This window comes from Megalobrama amblycephala, unplaced genomic scaffold (assembly GCF_018812025.1).
Source record: "Megalobrama amblycephala isolate DHTTF-2021 unplaced genomic scaffold, ASM1881202v1 scaffold775, whole genome shotgun sequence".
NCBI lineage: Eukaryota > Metazoa > Chordata > Actinopteri > Cypriniformes > Xenocyprididae > Megalobrama > Megalobrama amblycephala.
Genome location: NW_025953553.1, coordinates 70,341 through 93,013, shown reverse-complemented (window position 1 = coordinate 93,013; position 22,673 = coordinate 70,341). Strand labels below are relative to the sequence as shown.

At 38.8% G+C, this 22,673-nt stretch overlaps 1 protein-coding gene across 2 annotated transcripts; it reads right to left on the bottom strand.

Moving 5' to 3' along the window:
- Positions 1–17,210: 17,210 nt before the first annotated feature.
- LOC125262169 lies at positions 17,211–20,095 on the bottom strand. Of its 2 annotated transcripts, XM_048180720.1 has the most exons (4): positions 19,514–20,095; positions 18,805–18,885; positions 18,502–18,582; positions 17,211–17,757 (listed from the first exon to the last, which is right to left on the bottom strand). In XM_048180720.1, the coding sequence occupies exons 1-4, from the start codon at positions 19,630–19,632 to the stop codon at positions 17,421–17,423; spliced, it is 618 nt and encodes a 205-aa protein (XP_048036677.1). In that variant the 5' UTR covers positions 19,633–20,095; the 3' UTR covers positions 17,211–17,420. The 2 variants fall into 2 exon arrangements, with proteins under 2 accessions (XP_048036677.1, XP_048036678.1); XM_048180721.1 differs by lacking the exon at positions 18,502–18,582.
- Positions 20,096–22,673: the final 2,578 nt, after the last annotated feature.

Below are 22,673 nucleotides of genomic sequence, written 5' to 3'. Positions count from 1 at the left end.
TAATTAAAGTTGTTCAAAAGTCTCTCTCTCACTCACTCACTCACTCACTCACTCACTCACTCACTCTCTCTCTCTCTCTCTCTCTCTCTCTCTCTCTCTCTCTCTCTCTCTCTCTCACACACACTCACACACACTCACACTCACACACACTCACACACACTCACACACACTCACACACACTCACACACACTCACACACACTCACACACACTCACACACACTCACACACACTCACACACACTCACACACACTCACACACACTCACACACACTCACACACACCCACCCACACCCACACACCGAGTATAACCTGCTTTGCAAGGACACATGGTGTGTAAGGCCAGGTCACCATACACACACACCGAGTATAACCTGCTTTGCAAGGACACATGGTGTGTAAGGCCAGGTCACCATACACACACACCGAGTATAACCTGCTTTGCAAGGACACATGGAGTATAAGGCCAGATCACCATACACACACACACACACACCCACACCCACACACCGAGTATAACCTGCTTTGCAAGGACACATGGTGTGTAAGGCCAGGTCACCATACACACACACCGAGTATAACCTGCTTTGCAAGGACACATGGTGTGTAAGGCCAGGTCACCATACACACACACCGAGTATAACCTGCTTTGCAAGGACACATGGTGTATAAGGCCAGATCACCATACACACACACACACTTAGTATAACCTGCTTTGAATGGACACATGGATTATAAGACCAAAGTGACTGAGGCACACCATTATAATAATATGGAATATATTAAGAGGTCATTTTTGTTTTCTCTGTTGTGCGTTACAATTTGGCACATAAGTTGTAAATAACTCATCACATCGGGACATACTTTGCAGATAATGTACATAAGGAGGACAATCACTCCATTCTACACTTCTAACACCATGGCTCTTATCTGATGGGATCTACTAACAGGTGGGCCAAGTGTCATTAAAACAACCAGGAGCATAACACAAAAACAGTGCTTGCATCCACTGGGACGAACTCAACCCCACCAGTACATGTATTATGGAGTTTTTCCATGTCCATAGTCCATAAAATCTACCTTTAGAAGTGACCTGGACATCAACAACATGCAGAATCTAATTTCTCCAAATATAACTAACTACACTTACCAACCCACTCTTCAAAAACATGTTTATCTACTTTGGTATATCGTCACAAATTACACAAAGTGAGGGTATATGTTAAAATCTATTTAAAAAAGATCTCTATCAGAGTTCATCGGCTTTACTAGTTATTTTAATAATAAGGGTTTATAGAATGCAACAAGACCATAAAAAGCAGCAACATATAAAAGGAGAACAAAGCCTAAATAGCCTAATAAGTAACTTGAAGGCCTCCATGCTTTAATGTCTTGATTGACATTTAAAACTTTGACAAAGAAAATGCACTGATCCACTCCCCTTCAACTAGTCCTGTTTTTGTAGAGCGTAGGTTTATAGTCTCAATACAGTGAAACAACCTCGATTCTCTCAGACAACCTAATCACATTATTACAATTCTGTCAGGACCACTATCATCAACGATGATTGATTGATTGACTATTAGCATATAGTTTGGATTTGCAGTATGGTTCTGCTCTGGGCAAGAACTCCCTGTGCATCCATGCAACATAGGCATGGATAAGAGAAGGGAGAGCAGCAATAAACCCCCTAAGAGTAAACAGAACAGAACCAACATAATGTATTGCACGTATCATTAATGTTGGTATTAAATGTACAAATTAATTCAGGAATTTAGTCTGATTCAAGGGGAATTAGAATACCAAATCCTGACTGGACAAGTGGAGGAGCTGGGGATGGAGGAGGGTAAATGAGCTCTGGAGAAAGCGATAGCAGCTGATAATACTGAGGAGCTATATTATATATGTATGCTGTGATAGACGTCATATTCCTATAGGTAGACATGATCAGCTGACAGTCAGCTGATGCAAACTTGACTAACGTTTCCTGCTAGAATTGACGCTATACGCTTGATTTATGCTTGCTCTTTTGTTGTTTTGTAGAGATTGCGAATAGGATCGCAACTTGCTGAGGTCTCACCAAATATATTTAGCTCATTAGTTTATTTCATTATGTTTGACTACTAAATTTAACTCATCTGCATTTAGGCTAAAATTGTTGAAAAAAATAATTTAGGTTTGTCATTATTAACACACAACACAACATTTGTTGAATCAATAAACTATATTTGATTTAGTCACCTCAAGAATCAATTCCTTAAAGGACAGCATTGTAAAAATTAATAAAGGAAAATAAAAGTGAATCCTGACATTAAAAGGCCCAGGCTAACCACATAGCAAAACAAAACACTGCATGTGAGCAAAATAAATATTAGTTTTAATTAAGTTACACCAACTTAATACATGCCTAGAAAGGTAAAGGCTCAGGCTGTCCAAAAGTGCATTTAGTGTTTAGCATTTGAATGCATTTTAAAGGCTCTGTTGCATACAAAATCTCTAATGTTTTGAATGGATCTTGTCTCCAAGATCGGTTGTTCCTTTTCCTTGCACTTCAGGCACTGCTCACTGGTGACAGTCACACCGTTTTCAATAAAAGGCCTCATATGTTTCATCACAACTTGTATCTCCTCCTCGGACCATGGTCTCTTCACACACCGCCTCGATGAATCATGGAAACCTGAACAATTAAAAAAAAGATTAGAAGATTAAAAAATAAAAAAAAAACCCTGCGAGATGTACAAACCCGATTCCAAAACAGTTGAGACACTGTACAAATTGTGAATAAAAATGGAATGCAATAATTTACAAATCTCATAAACTTATATTTTATTCACAATAGAATATAGATAACACATCAAATGTTGAAAGTGAGACATTTTGAAATGTCATGCCAAATATTGGCTCATTTTGGATTTCATGAGAGCTACACATTCCAAAAAAGTTGGGACAGGTAGCAATAAGAGGCCGGAAAAGTTAAATGTACATATAAGGAACAGCTGGAGGACCAATTTGCAACTTATTAGGTCAATTGGCAACATGATTGGGTATAAAAGAGCCTCTCAGAGTGGCAGTGTCTCTCAGAAGTCAAGATGGGCAGAGGATCACCAATTCCCCCAATGCTGCAGCGAAAAACAGTGGAGCAATATCAGAAAGGAGTTTCTCAGAGAAAAATTGCAAAGAGTTTGAAGTTATCATCATCTAGAGTGCATAATATCATCCAAAGATTCAGAGAATCTGGAACAATCTCTGTGCGTAAGGGTCAAGGCCGGAAAATCATACTGGATGCCCGTGATCTTCGGGCCCTTAGACGGCACTGCATCACATACAGGAATGCTACTGTAATGGAAATCACAACATGGGCTCAGGAATACTTCCAGAAAACATTGTCTGTGAACACAATCCACCGTGCCATTCGCCGTTGCCGGCTAAAACTCTATAGGTCAAAAAAGAAGCCATATCTAAAAATGATCCAGAAGTGCAGGCGTTTTCTCTGGGCCAAGGCTCATTTAAAATGGACTGTGGCAAAGTGGAAAACTGTTCTGTGGTCAGACGAATCAAAATTTGAAGTTCTTTTTGGAAAACAGGGACACCATGTCATCCTGACTAAAGAGGACAAGGACAACCCAAGTTGTTATCAGCGCTCAGTTTAGAAGCCTGCATCTCTGATGGTATGGGGTTGCATGAGTGCGTGTGGCATGGGCAGCTTACACATCTGGAAAGGCACCATCAATGCTGAAAGGTATATCCAAGTTCTAGAACAACATATGCTCCCATCCAGATGTCGTCTCTTTCAGGGAAGACCTTGCATTTTCCAACATGACAATGCCAGACCACATACTGCATCAATTACAACATCATGGCTGCGTAGAAGAAGGATCCGGGTACTGAAATGGCCAGCCTGCAGTCCAGATCTTTCACCCATAGAAAACATTTGGCGCATCATAAAGAGGAAGATGCGACAAAGAAGACCTAAGACAGTTCAGCAACTAGAAGCCTGTATTAGAAAAGAATGGACAACATTCCTACTCCTAAACTTGAGCAACTTGTCTCCTCAGTCCTCAGACGTTTGCAGACTGTTATAAAAAGAAGAGGGGATGCCACACAGTGGTAAACATGGCCTTGTCCCAACTTTTTTGAGATGTGTTGATGCCATGAAATTTAAAATCAACTTATTTTTCCCTTAAAATGATACATTTTCTCAGTTTAAACATTTGATATGTCATCTATGTTGTATTCTGAATAAAATATTGAAATTTGAAACTTCCATATCATTGCATTCTGTTTTTATTCACAATTTGTACAGTGTCCCAACTTTTTTGGAATCGGGTTTGTTCTTGCAGGTAGGGATGTTGCTGTTCAAAATTGCCAAACAAGCTGGAACTTGTGTAGACAAAATGTGTGTGATAATAAATTGACTTTAGATCTGCTAAATCAAGTTTGATTGTTTTCATTAACATGACATTTCATTACACTGCTTGTTAAAAACAAAATACATCCAGCTTCTTTATATGCTTTATATGTTTAACCAAACATAATGTGTTTGGTTTGGAAGAAGTGTTGACTGCACATTAGCAAGTGTGCCTAGTGGTGGACATGGCACTGCATTTAAATAATACCTTGAGTAACGGAGTGAGGGAGATGAGGTAAACCAGAAGTTACACAGGCAGCGTTCCCCTGGTCATCTAAAACATATTGCATAGTATGTATGTAAATGTATGGGCTTAAAGAGCCTGTCTGCCTACCAATCAAACACCATGGGCATGGAAGGGATACATGCAGAGCATTTACATTACCCATTCAAAGTCAAAGTTAAAGTAGTATGTAGTGATCCCACACATTACACATTAAATTCACCAATGCCAGTAAACATAAGCATAAAGTGAGTTCAGAATGAAAAGCAGAATATTTTTTGAAAAATGATCAGATTTGAAATGATCAGAATGCACCATCTGAACACAAATGGTGCATTCTGATGGGATTTCCAGACAGATACAAACAGATTTAAACTTAAAAGATTATAAAACATTGTTATTGTAAAAACAGACATTAGTAGTCTGACCTGACCAAAGGTCAGACTACTTTTTTTTTTTTTTTTTTTTTTTTTTTTTTTTTTTTTTTTTAAATATGTATATTTGCAAGGTGTGAGGCCATATAGGCTGTGTTTTCAGAATGCAAAAAGACTTCTGGCAGAATGGTCTAATGTGGAACAGAAATGCTGAAATGTTTATCCTACACTAATTAACAAGGCTTGTGAGAATAAAAGGAATTCTTCCAAAAAGTAATTGGAAAGGTGTGGAGACACCTACAAGCATTTAAATTGCCAATTGCTTGGTGGATCTATTGAATTAGGTCTGGATTCATTAGGCCTAAAGTTTTTGTTTATCATGACCTTTTATATACAGTATATTTATCATCTCAATAAGCCAAACTAAATTCGAAATCCACTTGATCTATTATCAACTTTGACGTGTAAAGATAGGCCCAATGACTTATTGGAAGGCACAAAGTTAGAAAACGTTAGACAACACTTGGAAATGCTTATTGGGCAGACACTTATTTGACAGATACTTTGAGTACATAGACATTCTAAGAAATTTGCAAGTTTGATACAATGTTTGCTCGAAGGGTTTAACATCTTCAAAGTTTGAGCATACGCGTAATAACAGAATGACTACAGCAATGACCTGTGTATTATGTTTTTCAGCCAAGCTAATCTTTAAAAATGCTGACAAAGCAGCACAAACATTGCCCTATGTTCAACTGCGGTTTTTGCATTGATAACGTCGCAAATTCAAATTCGTCTATACAACAATTCAAACAGTGGTGAGCTGCAGCAAACCGAATGAAAGAGCGAAACATTTGCAAGGATTTAAGGTTGTAGCCTAACTTAGGGCTAAGTCTAATCAACAAAGAGCAATAGGACAATATAGATAGCCTACTAATATAAATGATAATAGCAAAGGAATTAAGGACTTGTTCAACATCCAAAGGCGAAAGTCTCCAGGGATAGGGAAACCCTGCGTGATAGATTTGTGATGCAGCTTCTCCGACTCGCCGACTCCCCCTTCCCACCCCAAAATAAAAAAACTCCTTCGCTTCACGTCAATGGCCTATTTTGATTCCAAAATGGTAAATTTTGCCAAAAGGCGACTAGTTTGCAGTATGCTCTCTGTTCTCTGCCGTATGCCTCAGCTTGCAAGCTCACTTTTGTGGTATGTCATAGTATCTGCCACTACAGTGTTTTCCACCGCAATGATTTGAACTGATAAAGCATTCAAGCAACATGTTTTTATGCTTTATAGGTGTGAGTCTGGAACTGACACATGGCATGAAATTAAACTACTTATGGTATACTGAGAAATGCATTAATTAAAAGAAGATGAATAACACTTACGTTTGCATCTTACACAGTGCCATCTGATAGATGTCAAAGGTGAATGGCATATCCAGCATTTGTCAATTCTCACAGATTCAAAAACCAGCTTATGGATTGTACACTGAAAAAAAATTCAAAACATGAAATAAATAAAATATCTTTACACACACAAATTATATCATGAATTAAAAAAACAACAACAAAAAAACATTTGTCTGTTTTACTTTCACACAAGTTTTTCTACAAATCCTTCAGGAGAGATGAAAAGGGGGAAGAAGATACTTTTGAGATACAATAGCAAAGAATATCTATACAATTCCTGTGACTTATGTTAAGCTTGGCTAACTGTTCGGGCATCACTCATCACACACAAGAGAAAGATATGCTTCTACTTGGAACTCTTGTGATGATGGCAAAGAAGACAATTCCTCTAAATAATGAAGTAAACCTTCATCTGGCATTTAAAAAAAAACAAAAAAACAAAACAAAACAACAACACACAAACAAAACACAACACAACACAACACATCTAGTTTCTGTAACTGTGTCCAAAGCCAAATCTACCCTGCTTAACTTCTATAATCTGTAAAAAAAGAAAAAAAGAAAAGGGATCTCTACCAATCAAAGGCTTTGCTTAACAATAAAAGTTAAACTCCAGGTCAAGGGTAAATCAACCTATAGCCTGTTGTTTAAAAACAGGGAGTGCTGTAGGTAGGAAGAAGAATGAGACAATTTTCTACAATATAGACCACTAGTGAAACAGCGGGTAACTAACTGATAGGGGCAAGGAAACTGATTATTCTCTTCTTCCTAGCCATAGCACTACATAACCTCTAACTGCAAGGAAATAGGTTCCCACATAGCAAATGTTTTCTGGCCCAGCTCCGGGCCACACGATCACGTTTCCCTCGGCCCAAGTACCGCAAAGAATGACGGCCCTGAAGTGGCCCAGAACTGGATTAAAGACAGGGGTCACACATGGGCCATAACCGGCCAGAATCTCAGCCAGTTAATCACCCTTAACTGGCCCTGAAGTGGGCCAATACAGGTTTTATTATTGGTACCAATTCTCAGCCATATGTTAACCATATCACCACCACCCTTTAACCAGAAACCCCAAAAATGAGCCATAACCCAGCCTAATCTTACCCAAACCATGTGAACAAATGAGTCACAAGAAAATTCAATTCTCAAAATTAGTTTATTTAACAATATTGCACAAGCCAATAATAATAATAATAATAATAATAATAATAATAACCACATTCAGAATTGTGTAACTGTGTGAAGGCTATTTTATTTAGTACAATCAAAGCATATCTTATTACCACCTCATGAATATATGAATGAATCTAGCACTGAAATGTAAAGATATTATAATGTAATTTTACTCTCAACAAATATAGAGCAAATAAAAAAAATAAAAAATACTTAAAACAAATTTACACATCAGAATGTTTGTATGTGTGAGGGAGAACGTGATCCTATTTAGGACTGTACTCAGGAAGTGAAGTACAGCTCTGCAGCCCCTCATTTCTCCACAAGTGCTCTCTCCTTATTCCAGCAGACTATTAGTCTTGTCCCTGACAGCAACATAGTGTCGGGCCAGATCCGGCCCACATCTGGTCCGCGTGTAAACCACATGTACCAGATGTGGGCCGGATCTGGGCCACACTATGTTGCTGTCTGGGGTGGTGTCAGACAATTTTTTCCTCACAGCAGCTAAAAGACAAAATAATAATACAAAATTAATAAATACATATACAAACATTCATCCATCTACTGTAAATAAATGTAGGTAACAAATGAAAAATAAGGTTGCTTTGGTGTTTTTTACAGGAAATGATTGCCAATAATATGGCACTATTGAATGACTAACTGGCTTGTCAGAGTTTGACAACAGTATTATGACAAATAAGACCATTTTAGCAAACAAAAACCTTAAAAATGTTGAGATATGGAAACTGTGGTGTAAACAGAGTAACCAATGCACTGTTGAAGTACTGATAATGTAACGCATTCAAAGCATAACATCTTATTTCCACCTCAAAAAAAGTGCATTTAATTTCAAAATGTACTGGTCTGTCTTAAACAGTTACTTATTGCATAGGTTAATGTAAACTAACAATGACCTCCTACAAATACCAAAAACATGTCTTTGTTTATGTGACACAATGATTATTCCAGATTTGATTCTATGACTGATGCAAAATGCTTACGAAATAACAAATTGCTTTCTTATTGTTTTAAGAATGTCTACTAGCTAAAACAAAAATATCAGACATAGACCTATCCTGATTATCAAAGTCAGAGATTAGATTTAGATATAATTAAATCTTATTGTACAACCTTTGAATCACTTTCAGTTAAAAAAGTCAATTACTGTTGCTGATTTTGCTGTGATTTTTTTAACAACAGTGGGCTACATTGTTCCGCACACTGGACAGGAAGCACCGCGCCTCGGACATCCCGCAGGCCGGTCTATCTCACCCCGGTCGCGTCAATCCTCATATCTGGGTTCTCAAGTTCAAGGGGCAGTGAATCAGCTAACGTACCTTATAGGCAAAATTCACTTCAATAAAGAACTAAGTGGCATCCGAGTTTCATGTATTTCAAAAAGCGCCAAAAATGGGTTGTTATTCTATTTTTAAAGATAGCTGTTACGAGTGATGGAATTCATTAATCATAATAACCAAAATAATCTGCGAGTTTTAACCGCATTTGACGGCTTTTTTGTACATTTTTTTAAGTTCAATTCTTTCCAAAAGGCCAAGTATTGATTCAAAACATCTAACATAACATAACATCTAATGTTAGGTCGTACACAACATAACTTCACTTACCTAGAACAGCGGTTGTCCGACAGACGTGTTCACCCTTCAGTGGGAGAAATTTTAACCGACGCATCACGTGAACCTCATCCACCAACCAGAAAAGCTGGTGTTACCGTGGAGATCGCGCCAAAATAAACAATAGTTGACCGCCCAGTTGTAACTATAACTTTACATATATTTTTAAATAAACTGTTATGTAGGGGAAATATATATATATGTATATGTATATGTGTGTGTGTGTGTATATATATATATAAAATAACTATCTTGTTAGGAAAATATATTTTTTTGTTATCATATTTTGTTTGTATCATTTTTAAATCTGGACATTTTTTTTCAAATGACTCATATATATATAAGTCAATTAATATTATTATTAATAATAATTAATAATTATTAATTAATTAATAAATCTTGCCTTGAATATAGCAGGCCTAAATACTTACAATTGTCCAGTACACAGAGTATGGCACATAATCGTTACACTGATCTGGGCCACACACCTCACATCCACAATCGGCCCAAATGTTGTCTGCTGTCATGCATGCAGTGCCATCATTGCCACACATGGCCCACGGTTGGCTGACATGATGCATGCCAGTGCCGGCAACACTCCAGCATTGCCATTATGAGGCCACATTTGGGCCAAGTCTGTTTGCTATGTGGGTTGATTAACCCTAATCTATGTAAGTAAATCAAATTTTAAAAAAATTCTAAGAAACTAAAGTCATTTTGTGAAAAAAAGGTAAAGATCTGTGTATGTGTGTGTGACACAGACAGACTCAAGGTATGCAAGGACACTGTCCTTCGGACCTGTAATGACATCCATGATCAAACCCTGAGTCTTCCACTGTTGAAGTCCCAGTGTGTGGCACACTCAGAAAAAACACCAGAGTAAGGGGGACACCATGGTTAGAGAAGACCATCCATACTGAATCGAGGACAATTCCACCACAGCTGCACTATGTTTACTAAAACACTGAAAATTGTGTTCCATGGAACATCACAGTACTTCTACCATTGGTAAATTTCAAAACAAAGGTAAATTCAGACTCACCTCACAAGCAGAGTCATTTGGCGCGGTTCTGGATGATTGGCACGCTGATCTCGATTTGGTCTCTGTACAAGGGAACACAGGGAGATTCAGTGCTTGGCTTTCCTCAAGTCATAAAACACATATAGGCATACTCAACTCACATACCTGACAGACAAAATTCTACTCAAAACATCCATCAAGACACAAAATAATCATCTAAAAATGGCCTGATATTGCCACATGCTTTTCATGGTGCAAACACTCAGGCATGCCATGCATTGCCAGAAGTTAACAACATTTACTCAAAACTTTAACTGACCACTGGTAAGGTCTGTTGAGAACACAGGGGGTGACACCTCCTGGTGCTGGACACCAACTTCTCCAATCCCCTCTTTCGCAGAAGAAGTGCCACATTGACCTCTGACACAATGCACCTAAAAAAATAACTGCAATATGCAAAGATGAACAGGCATCAACTGGTACAGTGTCCATTTCACCTAAGAGGGACACCCTCACTCAAACCTTTAAGTTTATGACACTCAGAATGATGCAGACAGGTGAACACAATGTGAAATGATCACTATCTGTACCGACAAAGATTGTCAGACTGTACCTGCAGTTTAATTGTAATTAACTGATAAATATGTCTCTTACGAAACTAAACATTCATACATCCCGTAATAAACAGCTGAATTCAAACTAACCTCATGCTCAGGGCTGTCTGGTGTGGGACTGGATGACTGACACTCTGCTCTCAATTCGCTGTCTGTTGAAGAGAACACAGGGCATGAAGGCACAGTGCTTTGCAAGACCCCAGTATTTACCAGGCATTGCTTATTCAAGCAGGGACTCACCTCTGAATAAGTCTGTAGAGGAAACCTTGGGTTCCAAGTCATGGGCGTGGTCACCAAGCTCTGCAACGGAGTGTTGGCCAGAAGGGATGCTTGCACTATTTTGCTGTGTCTAAACAAGTTAAACAGAAAAATGCACATGTGAACTTGGACATCAATCAACACAACTGTGTTATATTGTACAGTTGAACTGACTAAAGTCCCATTGTTGTAAAACAACAGGACTTATTGCTTTAACAGACAGCAGTATTCAACCTCACCTCACAAGCAGAACTGCCTGATGTTATATTGCAGGACTGGACTTCTGGTCTCTCTCTGGTCTCTGTAGAACCAGGAAAGAATATGAGGAAGGCCAGGGAGGGTGGGGTTATGCATCACTCTAGAAGCCACCACACCATCACTGGTTCACATCCTTTATAGACACAATGCGTTTATATTCCCACCATAACTAATGTAAAACATTAAGTCAAACAGTCACTGACCTTTAATAGAGACTGTGGATGACATGGTTTGGTCTTGGAAACGGTCTTTAATAGACTCTTGGGCAGCAGTGCTTGTAACAGTAGGGCGAATCTGCAAAACATACAGGACAAAACATACAGATAAGTTTGCTGGCATCACCTGGAGAGCAATGCAAGTTCAAGATTAACCTGACAAGATTGACTGAAAACCAGATTGAACTATGCAACGTTGTGCACCAAGAAGTGACTTCTGTTTTTTGGTTATAACTGTTGGAACTAACAAGCGATAGGTATTGTGTAATCTCTGTGGCATGATGAAACTGACACAGCTTAATACACAGTAGCTTTTAAGACAGAGATGACTTCATTGTTATCAAGATGTCTAGATGTATAGGCTTTAAACTACGTTTCACGTACAGGTATGAAATTTGGAAAACACATCTAACAGCCCAATACCTACAAAAAAGTCTCTTGGAGTGAAATCTGAAAACATACAGGAAGTCAGATGTTTCGAATTTTCTTTGCAAAATTTGTGCAGCTTTTGCCATTTCCAGATGTTGTACTTTAACGAACTCCTCCTAGAGCTTTAACCAGATCAACATCATATTTGGTCAGTCTAATCTAAAGGCCTTTGAGACGTTAAATTGCGAAGATCTAGAGTTTTTGCTGAAGGGCGTGTCCGTGGCGGCCTGGCAAAATTCGATGTTTCACCATGAAACAGGAAGTTGTTGTAACTCGGGCATACAATGTCTGATCTGCCCCAAACTTCACATGTTTTATTAGAGTCCTGACCTGATCTATATGACAATATTCAGTTAGCTATAGCGCCACCTGTTGGCAGCAGGAAGTGTGGCACTTTTACATGATTTTGCCATAATTCTCCTGTATTTACTCGCTCACATGCATGTCGCCCACTGTTCTCTGTTTTCCTCAGGCCAACGGGTGGCGGTGAGCCCGGGTGCGAGGGCCCTTTCATCGCTGCTTGCAGCTTTAATTAGGGCCCGAGCAGCGATGGTGTGAGGACCCTATTGGAATTGCTCCGTTTATTATTATTAGGGCCCGAGCACCGATGGTGTGAGGACCCTATTGGAATTGCTCCGTTTATTATTATTATTATTATTATTATTATTATTATTATTATTATTATTATTAGGGCCCGAGCACCGATGGTGTGAGGACCCTATTGGAATTGCTCAGCCAATTATTATTCTTCTCCAAAATGAATCGCATTTTTGAGGGACTAAACGTTCTCAAAAACTCATGAAACTTTGCACACGCATCAGAAGTGGTGAAAATTTACATCTGATATGGGTTTCAGAATTAGGTGTGGCAAAATGGCTCGATAGCGCCACCTACAAAATTTCAATTAAGCACCCTTCGTGCTACGTTTCACGTACAGTTATGAAATTCGGTAGACAGATGTAACAGCCCAATACCTACAAAAAAGCCCGGGGGTGCAAAGTTTGTAAACCCAACAGGAAGTGAGATATTTTGAATTTTCTCTACAAAATTTTGGCAGTTTTTGCCATTTCCACATGTTGTACTTTAACGAACTCCTCCTAGAGCTTTAATCAGATCAACATCATATTTGGTCAGTCTAATCTAAAGGCCTTTGAGACGTTAAATTGCGAAGATCTAGAGTTTTTGCTGAAGGCCGTGTCCGTGGCGGCCTGGCAAAGTTCAATGTTTCGCCATGAAACAGGAACTTGTTGTAACTCAGACAAACAATGTCCGATCTGCCCCAAACTTCACATGTTTTATTAGAGTCCTCACCTGAAGACATCTATATGACAATATTCAGTTACAGTCATAGCGCCACCTGGGGGCAACAGGAAATGACATGTTTTACACTGTGATAAACTCCTCATAGAGATTAAACCAGATCAACATCATATATGGCCAGTCTAATCTTAAGGCCTTTGAGATGTTAAATTACAAAGATCTTGAGTTTTCGTTGAAGGGCGTGTCCGTGGTGACCGACAAAGTCTGATGTTTCGCCATGTAAGGTGAATCACTTTTTTGAGGGCCGAAACATACTCGAAAACTCATGAAACTTTGCAGATGCATCAGAAGTAGTGAAAATTTACGTCTGATATGGGTTTCAGAATTAAGTGTGGCAAAATGGCTCGATAGCGCCACCTAAAAAAATTCAACAAAGTGCCCCTGACACTACATTTCACGTACAGGTATGAAATTTGGTACACACATCTAACAGCCCAATACCTACAAAAAAGTCTCTTGGAGTGAAATCTGAAAACCAACAGGAAGTCAGATATTTTGAATTTTCTTTGCAAAATTTGTGCAGTTTTTGCCATTTCCAGATGTTGTACTTTAATGAACTCCTCCTAGAGCTTTAATCAGATCAACATCATATTTGGTCAGTCTAATCTAAAGTCCTTTGAGATGTTAAATTGCAAAGATCTAGAGTTTTCGCTGAAAGGCGTGTCCGTGGCGGCCTGTCAAATTTCGATGTTTCGCCATGAAACATTAAGTTGTTGTAACTCGGGCATACAATGTCTGATCTGCCCCAAACTTCACATGTTTTATTAGAGTCCTGACCTGAAGACATCTATATGACAATATTCAGTTACAGTCATAGCGCCACCTGGGGGCAACAGGAAATGACATGTTTTACACTGTGATTAACTCCTCCTAGAGATTTAATCAGATCAATGTTATTTTTGGTCAGTCTAATCTAAAGGCCTTTGTGACGTTAAATTGCGAAGATCTAGAGTTTTCACTGAAGGGCGTGTCCGTGGCGGCATGACAAAGTCTGTTGTTTCGCCATGAAAAAGGAAGTTGTTGTAACTCAGACAAACAATGTCCGATCTGCCCCAAACTTCACATGTTTTATTAGAGTCCTGGCCTGAGGACATCTTCATAACAATCTTCAGTTACAATCATAGCGCCACCTGCAGTCAACAGGAAATGTCATGTTTTATACTGTGATTAACTCCTCATAGAGATTTAACCAGATCAACATCAAATGTTATCAGTCTAATCTTAAGACCTTAGCAATGATAAATATCAAAGATCTTGAGTTTTTGCTGAAGGGCGTGTCTGTGGCGGCCTGACAAAGTCTGATGTTTCGCCATGAACGATGAAGCTGTTGCAGCTGAGGCATACTATGTCTGATCTGCTCCAAACTTCACATGTGTGATAAGAGTCCTGGCCTAAAGATGTCTATATGACAATATTCAGTTAGCCATAGCACCACCTGCTGGCAATAGGAAATGGCATGCTTTACACTGTAATTCACTACCAGATTCACATTTCATTATGCCACGAAGTACCAAACATGCTAGAAACATGTTAAATCATGCAACACTTGGCGGAGTGATAATTTATGCGATTAACGCCACTAAAGAAACAGGAAGTTGTTGTAACTCAGGCATACAATGTCCAATCTGCTCCAAACTTCACATGTTCGATAAAAGTTCTGGCCTGAAGACATCAACATAGCAATATTCTGTTACGGTCAAAGCACCATCTGTTGATAGCAGGAAGTGTGTCATTTCGAAATGACTTTGGCATAATTCTCCTGTATTCACTCGCTTACATGCATGATGCCCACTGTTCACTGTTTCCCTAAGGCCAACGGGTGGCGGTGAGCCCGGGTGCGAGGGCCCTTTCATCGCTGCTTGCAGCTTTAATTAGGGCCCGAGCACCGATGGTGTGAGGACCCTATTGGAATTGCTCCGTTTATTATTATTATTATTATTATTATTCTCCAAAGTAAATCGCATTTTAGAGGGCCTAAACATGCTCGAAAACTCACTAAACTTTGCACACGCGTCAGAAGTGGTGAAAATTTACGTATGTTATGGGTTTCAGAATTGGGTGGGACAAAATGGCTCAATAGCGCCACCTAACGTAGTGCCCCTCTCGCTACATTTCACATTGAATTTTGAAATTCGGTACACACATTTATCAGCCCAGTACCTACAAAAAAGTCTCTTGGAGCGAAATCCGAAACCAAACAGGAAGTCAGATATTTTGAATTAATTCACTGTTTTTTGCATTTTCCAGACGTTGTACTTTAACGAACTCCTCCTAGAGATTTAATCAGATCAATGTCATTTTTGGTCAGTCTAATCTAAAGGCCTTTGTGACGTTAAATTGCGAAGATCTAGAGTTTTCACTGAAGGGCGTGTCCGTGGCAGCCTTTAATCAGATCAATGTCATTTTTGTCAGTCTAATCTAAAGGCCTTTGTGACGTTAAATTGCGAAGATCTAGAGTTTTCACTGAAGGGCGTGTCCGTGGCAGCCTGACAAAGTTTGATGTTTTTCGCCATGAAAAAGGAAGTTGTTGTAACTCAGACAAACAATGTCGGATCTGCCCCTAACTTCACATGTTTTATTAGAGTCCTGACCTGAAGACATCTTCATAACAATATTCAGTTACAGTCATAGCGCCACCTGCAGGCAACAGGAAATGACATGGTTTACACTGTGATTAACTCCTCATGGAGATTTAACCAGATCAACATCATATGTTGTCAGTCTAATCTTAAGACCTTAGCGATGAGAAATATCAAAGATCTTGAGTTTTCGGTGAAGGGCGTGTCCGTGGTGGCCTGACAAAGTCTGATGTTTCGCCATGAAAGAGGAAACTGTTGTAACTCAGGCATACTATGTCCGATCTGCTCCAAACTGGAGCATAATAGTGTGATAAGAGTCCTGGCCTAAAGACATCTATATGATAATATTCAGTTAGTCATAGCGCCACCTGCTGGCAACAGGAAGTGGCATGCTTTACACTGTAATTCACTACCAGATTCACATTTCATCATGCCACGAAGTACCAGACATGCTAGAAACACGTTAAATCATGCAACACTTGGCTGAGTGCTAATGTATGCGATTAACGCCACGAAAGAAACAGGAAGTTAACTCAGGCATACAATGTCCGATCTGCTTCAAACTTCACGTGTTCAATGATAGTCCTGGCCTGAAGACATCAACATGGCAAAATTCATTTACGGTAAAAGCGCCACCTGGCCGCAGGAAGTGTAGCATTTCGAAATGACTTTGGCATAATTCTCCTGTATTCACTCACTTAACCCTCTGGAGTCTGAGGCTGATTTTGGGCCCTGGAGAAGTTTTGACATGCTCTGACATTTGTGCTTTTATCAGTTGATTATAAACATATTAATGACAAAAGTGTCATTACACTGTATTCAGCACAAACTAGGCTACCATAATATGTGAGGAACATGTATGTACATGTTTGTGTTTTTAAAGGAATAATGTTTATGCGTGGTTATTGAAAAAACAAAAAAAAAAAGTAACTGAAACAATACCTCAAAATGCATACTAAATGTTTTTTCACAAGACTTTTGAGAATTGTATATTTTAGTGTAGAGTTTTTGCTTCAAAATGATGTGGAAATGATCCTCCCTACTCTGACACATAAAACATTGTATTGATTTTAAATTTCTAAGACACTTTTTGTTTAGCTAGGCCATATGCGAAGAGGTGTGACTCTTCATGAATAATGAAGTGATTTACACCTGGGGAGATTAAGACCCTGCCCCTAATGAGCCGCATAATGAGCCATTCAGTCAGGAATGTGACTGAGTCAACTAAGAAAATGCAAAGACAAGACATATCATTGTTTTTTTTCTTTTTTATTTAAAATAAAGTTAACAATATAATCCACATATAAACTAGGGTCAAAGGCACATTTTGTGTATACAGGCAAATAAAGGTAAGGTTTATTAAAAAAAGCCCACTTTTACACCCTATACATAACCTGCTTGATCACATATAGATAATCTTTGCAGCCCAATGGTCAGTGAGAGGTGGTGAACAGAGAATCTGAACAGTCACACATCTGTGTGCCATTTTTGAAAACAGTTCCTTTTCAACTGAAGACACAAGTAAATGTCACATGCCTGGCATTTCCAAGGTGTGTCTTGCCTTTTACCAAGCTGTACTTTGCAAAGCATGCAGTTCCGACGACCAGCGGTGGCATTATTCCTTGCATTTTGAACATTTTGAAGAGACTCTTAGGAGTGTGTTCATCAGCAGGACGCAGCTGTGGTCCAGGTTCCCGTGCAGGTAGGAATCTCAGAGTCTGTGGAACCATGTCAGTGTCATTATCTGTTTTCCATGACAGAGCTGAATGCCTGTTGCTTGTCTGAATGTTTTTCTTGGCCTTTTTTGCAAGGGGTTTTGGAGCACTCTCATTAGGGCTATAGCTGGAGAAAAAAAAACAGTGAGATGGTTATTACACAAGGAGCTATACTATTTGCATCATCAATAACTAATACTAATATAATGTTTATTATTGTATATATTAACATTACCAAGCACTAATGCTAATATATTGTGCACGCATAAGAAAGAAAGCCATACAGACACATATATACATACACTACTGTTCAAAAGTTTGGGATCACTAAGATTTTTAATGTTTTTAAAATACGTTTTGTCTGCTCACCAAGGCTACATTTATTTAATTAAAAATACAGTAAAAACAGGAATATTGTGAAATATTATTCCAATTTAAAATAACTGTGTACTATTTAAATATATTTCACAAAGTCATTTATTCTTGTGATGTCAAAGCTGAATATTCACCATCATTACTCCAGTCTTCAGTGTCACATGATCCTTCAGAAATCATTCTAATATGATGATTTGCAGCTCAAGAAACATTTCTGAACAATTGTAAACAATAAATGTCTCTTGAGTAGCAAATCCTCATATTAGAATGATTTCTGAAGGATCATGTGACACTGTAGACTAAATAGTACACAGTTATTTTAAATTGGAATAATATTTCACAATATTACTGTTTTTACTGTATTTTTAATTGAATAAATGTAGCCTTGGTGAGCAGACGAAACTTATTTTAAAAACATGAAAAATCATACCGATTTCAAAACTATTGAACGGTAGTGTACATAGGCCTACCATATAGTGGGTGAACGTGTACTTACTCTTTCTCATTTCCGTCTGTGTTGCTGGGTGCCCTCTTAGTGGGAATTGCAGGTGAATGTGAGAGTGATGGATCCACATTCCTAAAAAAAACAAATTGTAAAAAAAAAAAAAACCTGTTATTATTAGCATATAAGATACTACTCTCATACCATTACCTATGCATAACGGACAGGAAAGTAACAGGTATACAAGCATGCTGTATATGTCTGTCAACTGGCCATTACCGGACAAAGTGTGCGAATGTGTAAACGTTACAGTCTGCTATATCAGTTTGCACATATAGTGGGTAAACGTGTACTTACTCTTTCTCATTATCGCCTGTGTTGCTGCGTGCCCTCTTAGTGAGAATTGCAGGTGAATGCGAGAGTGATGGATCCACATTTCTAAAACAAAACAAAAAAACTGTTGTTATTATTAGCATATAAGATACTACTCTCATACCATTAGCTATGCATAACTGACAGGAAATTAACAGGTATACAAGCATGCTGTATATGTATGTCAATGGCCATTACCGGACAAAGTGTGCGAATGTGTAAACGTTACAGTCTGCTATATCAGTTAGCACATTTAGTGAATAGCAACACGTTCGCGCATTTCACAACCAAGCATATTTTAGCACATTCATCATAATATGCTATTCAACTGCATGCAGTTAATCGATCTAACGCGTGTATCCAACGTATCTATGCATATTAATAACAAGTCGAATATCAACAGAAAAGCATTCTATTTATAAGCATTTTTTGAGATAAAGTTATATAGAGTTATATAGATAGGCCTAGATGTAAATATAAGGCAAATATATAGGCTATGTACGCTTATATAAAAAAAACACGTCAAATAATTTAAGTATATCAACAGAAAAGCATTCTATTTATAAGCATTTTTATGAGATAAAGTTATATAGAGTTATATAGATAGGCCTAGATGTAAATATAAGGCAAATATATATGTACGCTTATATAGAAAAAACACGTCAAATAATTTAAGTAAAACTAAATCACTTACTCATCAGAAACTGTATCTTCAGCTGGATCAAGTCGCTCTTCAAAATGCAGACGTTCATCGTCAGAGTCGTGTTCTTCTTCCGAGGAAAAAGTGAACTCTTCCTCACTGTCCAGGACCATCTGAAGAGCCTGCTCACCTGAGTAGTGATGCTTTTTAAGACGCTGTTAGGGGCGTTTACAGTTTGCATAGATCGCCTCAGCACATTATCTTATGAATAGAGCGCTCTGCGCGTGGGCGGGCACACATTAAAGATAATTAGGTAAGACAGGAGAAACAGTACCTCTCTTTACTTTTATACTGATTACATAAAGGGAGAATATTTTTTTTTTAATTTATTTGTTTCGTTTAAAAGTAGACACTTAAAGCTTTGCAAAGACATATCTCTCATGTCCATGTAGCATGTATAAGCCGTCTATTTTAGTTACTTTTAGTGACGTTTTAGAATGATGTTTGCAGAGCCGGAGATGGCAGGACAGCACACCCTGTATATTTTATTTATTTTTAAAAAGCACAAAGTTTTATTTTGATTGTGAGTGTACACAAAAAAAAGAAGACATTCTATAGTTTCATTTGATATATTACTTATGTCTCTATGATAAAAATTGACGGAGTATTTTAAGTCTGTTTTGCTGCAATGTGAAAAAAAAACTGCAAAACGCGCCGGCGCGTTTTTAGACCTCAGAGTGTTAAATGCATGACGCCCACTGTTCACTGTTTTCCTGAGGCCAACAGGTGGCGGTGAGCCCGGGTGCGAGGGCCCTCTCAACGCTGCTTGCAGCTTTAATTATTAGTGCCCGAGCACCGATGGTGTGAGGACCCTATTGGAATTGCTCCGTTTATTATTATTATTATTATTAGGGCCCGAGCACCGATGGTGTGAGGACCCTATTGGAATTGCTCCGTTTATTATTATTATTATTATTATTATTATTATTAGGGCCCAAGCGAAAATTCGCGCAGGGCCCTCTTGTTCTTCTAAGGATTATTATTATTATTATTATTATTATTATTATTTTTTTTTTTTTCGTCTTCCGGGGCTTTTTGGGGGCCTTAACATGCTCAAAAACTCTTGAAAATTGGCACACACATTGGAATCCGCGGCCATTAGGACGCTGGAGAGGCTGGTACCCGGGCGTGGCAGGGGGGCTCGACAGCGCCCCCTTGAAAAAAGTCTGAAAATTTGGTCCATATATTAAACACGCTTGCACGTATTAGTATGAAACTCAGTACACATATAGACCTCATCGGGCCGAACAACTTTCGTGCTCTAAGTTAAACACCACGCCAACAGGAAGTCAGCTATTAAGGGTTGTTTGAAAAACGCATGCTCTGGAATTTGATATACTCCTCCTAGACGATTAATCCGATCGCCACCAAACTCGGTCAGCATGAAGTCAAGACACTGATGATTAAAAATTGCCAGGGGATTTTTGATATCTCGAACGGTTTGGCCGTGGCGAGGCAACGAATTTATGGCGAGAAAAAGGAAACAGGAAATGTGTTATAACGTCTGCATACATGTATTGATCTTTATGAAACGTCACGAGTGTGTTCGTTATAGGAGTCTGATCACATGGATGTGACTATTGTGAGTCAAAGTTATAGCGCCACCAACTGGCAGCAGGAAGTGTATCACTTTTTGAAATGTTTTGAGATCACCCTCTTATTTTTACCTGATTTGCTTCAAACTTCATCAGTGTAATGTCAATACACAGCAGATGTAGACCTATGACAGGATTTTTGATATTTGAAATATTGTTGCCATGGCAACAGGTCAAACTGTAATAATATTCTTGAGTGTTTTTGAGGCTCTTAACATGCTTCAAATTGCATGAAACTCGACACACACATCAATATTGTCAACCAGTAGACATGGACAAAGCCATAGAAATGGGCGTGGTGGAGGGGCTCAGTAGCGCCACCTTTTGACAAAAGTGGGGGGGTTAGTTTTTCCTACAGTCACCAAACTCGGTACACATATTGTTCTCATCAAGCTGGACAATTTTCTAATTTACATTCATTAGCTCCGACCAACAGGAAGTCAGCTATTTTGGTTTGAATGTTAATTTTTTAAAAAAAACAGGCTATGAATTTTATAATACTACTCCTACAGGGTTTATCCAATTTACACCAAGCTTTTTTTAACTTGTTGCTAACACATTGAAGTTGTTTAATTGCAAACGGATTTTGGATATCTCAAACGGTTTGGCCGTGGCGAGGCAACGAATTTATGGCAAGAAAAGGGAAACAAAGTGTTTTAACTCCTGCATACATTAATTGATTTTGATGAAACTTCGGCTTAGTCTTCGTTGTACAAGGCTGATCACATGGATGTGACTATTGTGATTCAAAGTCATAGCGCCACCAACTGGAAGCAGAAAATGTGTCACTTTCAGCATACATTGAGATCACCCTCTTATTTTTACCTGATTTGCTTCAAAATTCATCAGAATAATGTTAAAACTTGGCACATGTAATCCTTTGAAAATGGGCAGGGAGGAGGGGCTCTATAGTGGCACCTTGTAGTGCAGTAAATGTGGAGTGAATTTGACATAGTCCTTTGATGTTTAACCGTTTTAAGTGCCTATTGCCCGCTGTGCACAGTTGCCCTGAAGCCACCGGGGTGGCGGTGCCACCGGGCTTGGGCCCGCCATCGCTGCTCGCAGCTATATTTATTATTTTTTTTTATTTTATTTTTTTTATTTTTTTTCCGTCTTCTGGGGCTTTTTGGGGGCCTTAACATGCTCAAAAACTCCTGAAAATTTGCACACACATTGGAATCTGCGGCCATTAGGACGCCGCAGAGGCTGGTACCCGGGCGTGGCAGGGGGGCTCGACAGCGCCCCCTTGAAAAAAGTCTGAAAATTTGGTCCATATATTAAACACGCTTGCACGTATTAGTATGAAACTCGGTACACATATAGACCTCATCGGGCCGAACAACTTTCGTGCTCTAAGTTAAACGCCACCTCAACAGGAAGTCAGCTATTAAGGGTTGTTTGAAAAACGCATGCTCTGGAATTTGATATACTCCTCCTAGGCGATTAATCCGATCGCCACCAAACTCGGTCAGCATGAAGACAAGACATTGATGATTAAAAATTGCCAGCGGATTTTTGATATCTCGAACGGTTTGGCCGTGGCGAGGCAACGAATTTAT

What these genes read in the sequence shown, in the direction of transcription:
- LOC125262169 (XM_048180720.1), bottom strand. Translation starts at nt 19,632, where the DNA reads ATGGTCCTGGACAGTGAGGAAGAGTTCACTTTTTCCTCGGAAGAAGAA. An exon ending in GAAGATACAGTTTCTGATGA is followed by an intron (nt 18,886 to 19,513) that starts GTAAGTGATTTA and finishes GTTTTGTTTTAG; the next exon opens with AAATGTGGATCCATCACTCT. An exon ending in ACAGACGGAAATGAGAAAGA is followed by an intron (nt 17,758 to 18,501) that starts GTAAGTACACGT and finishes TTTTTTCTCCAG; the next exon opens with CTATAGCCCTAATGAGAGTG.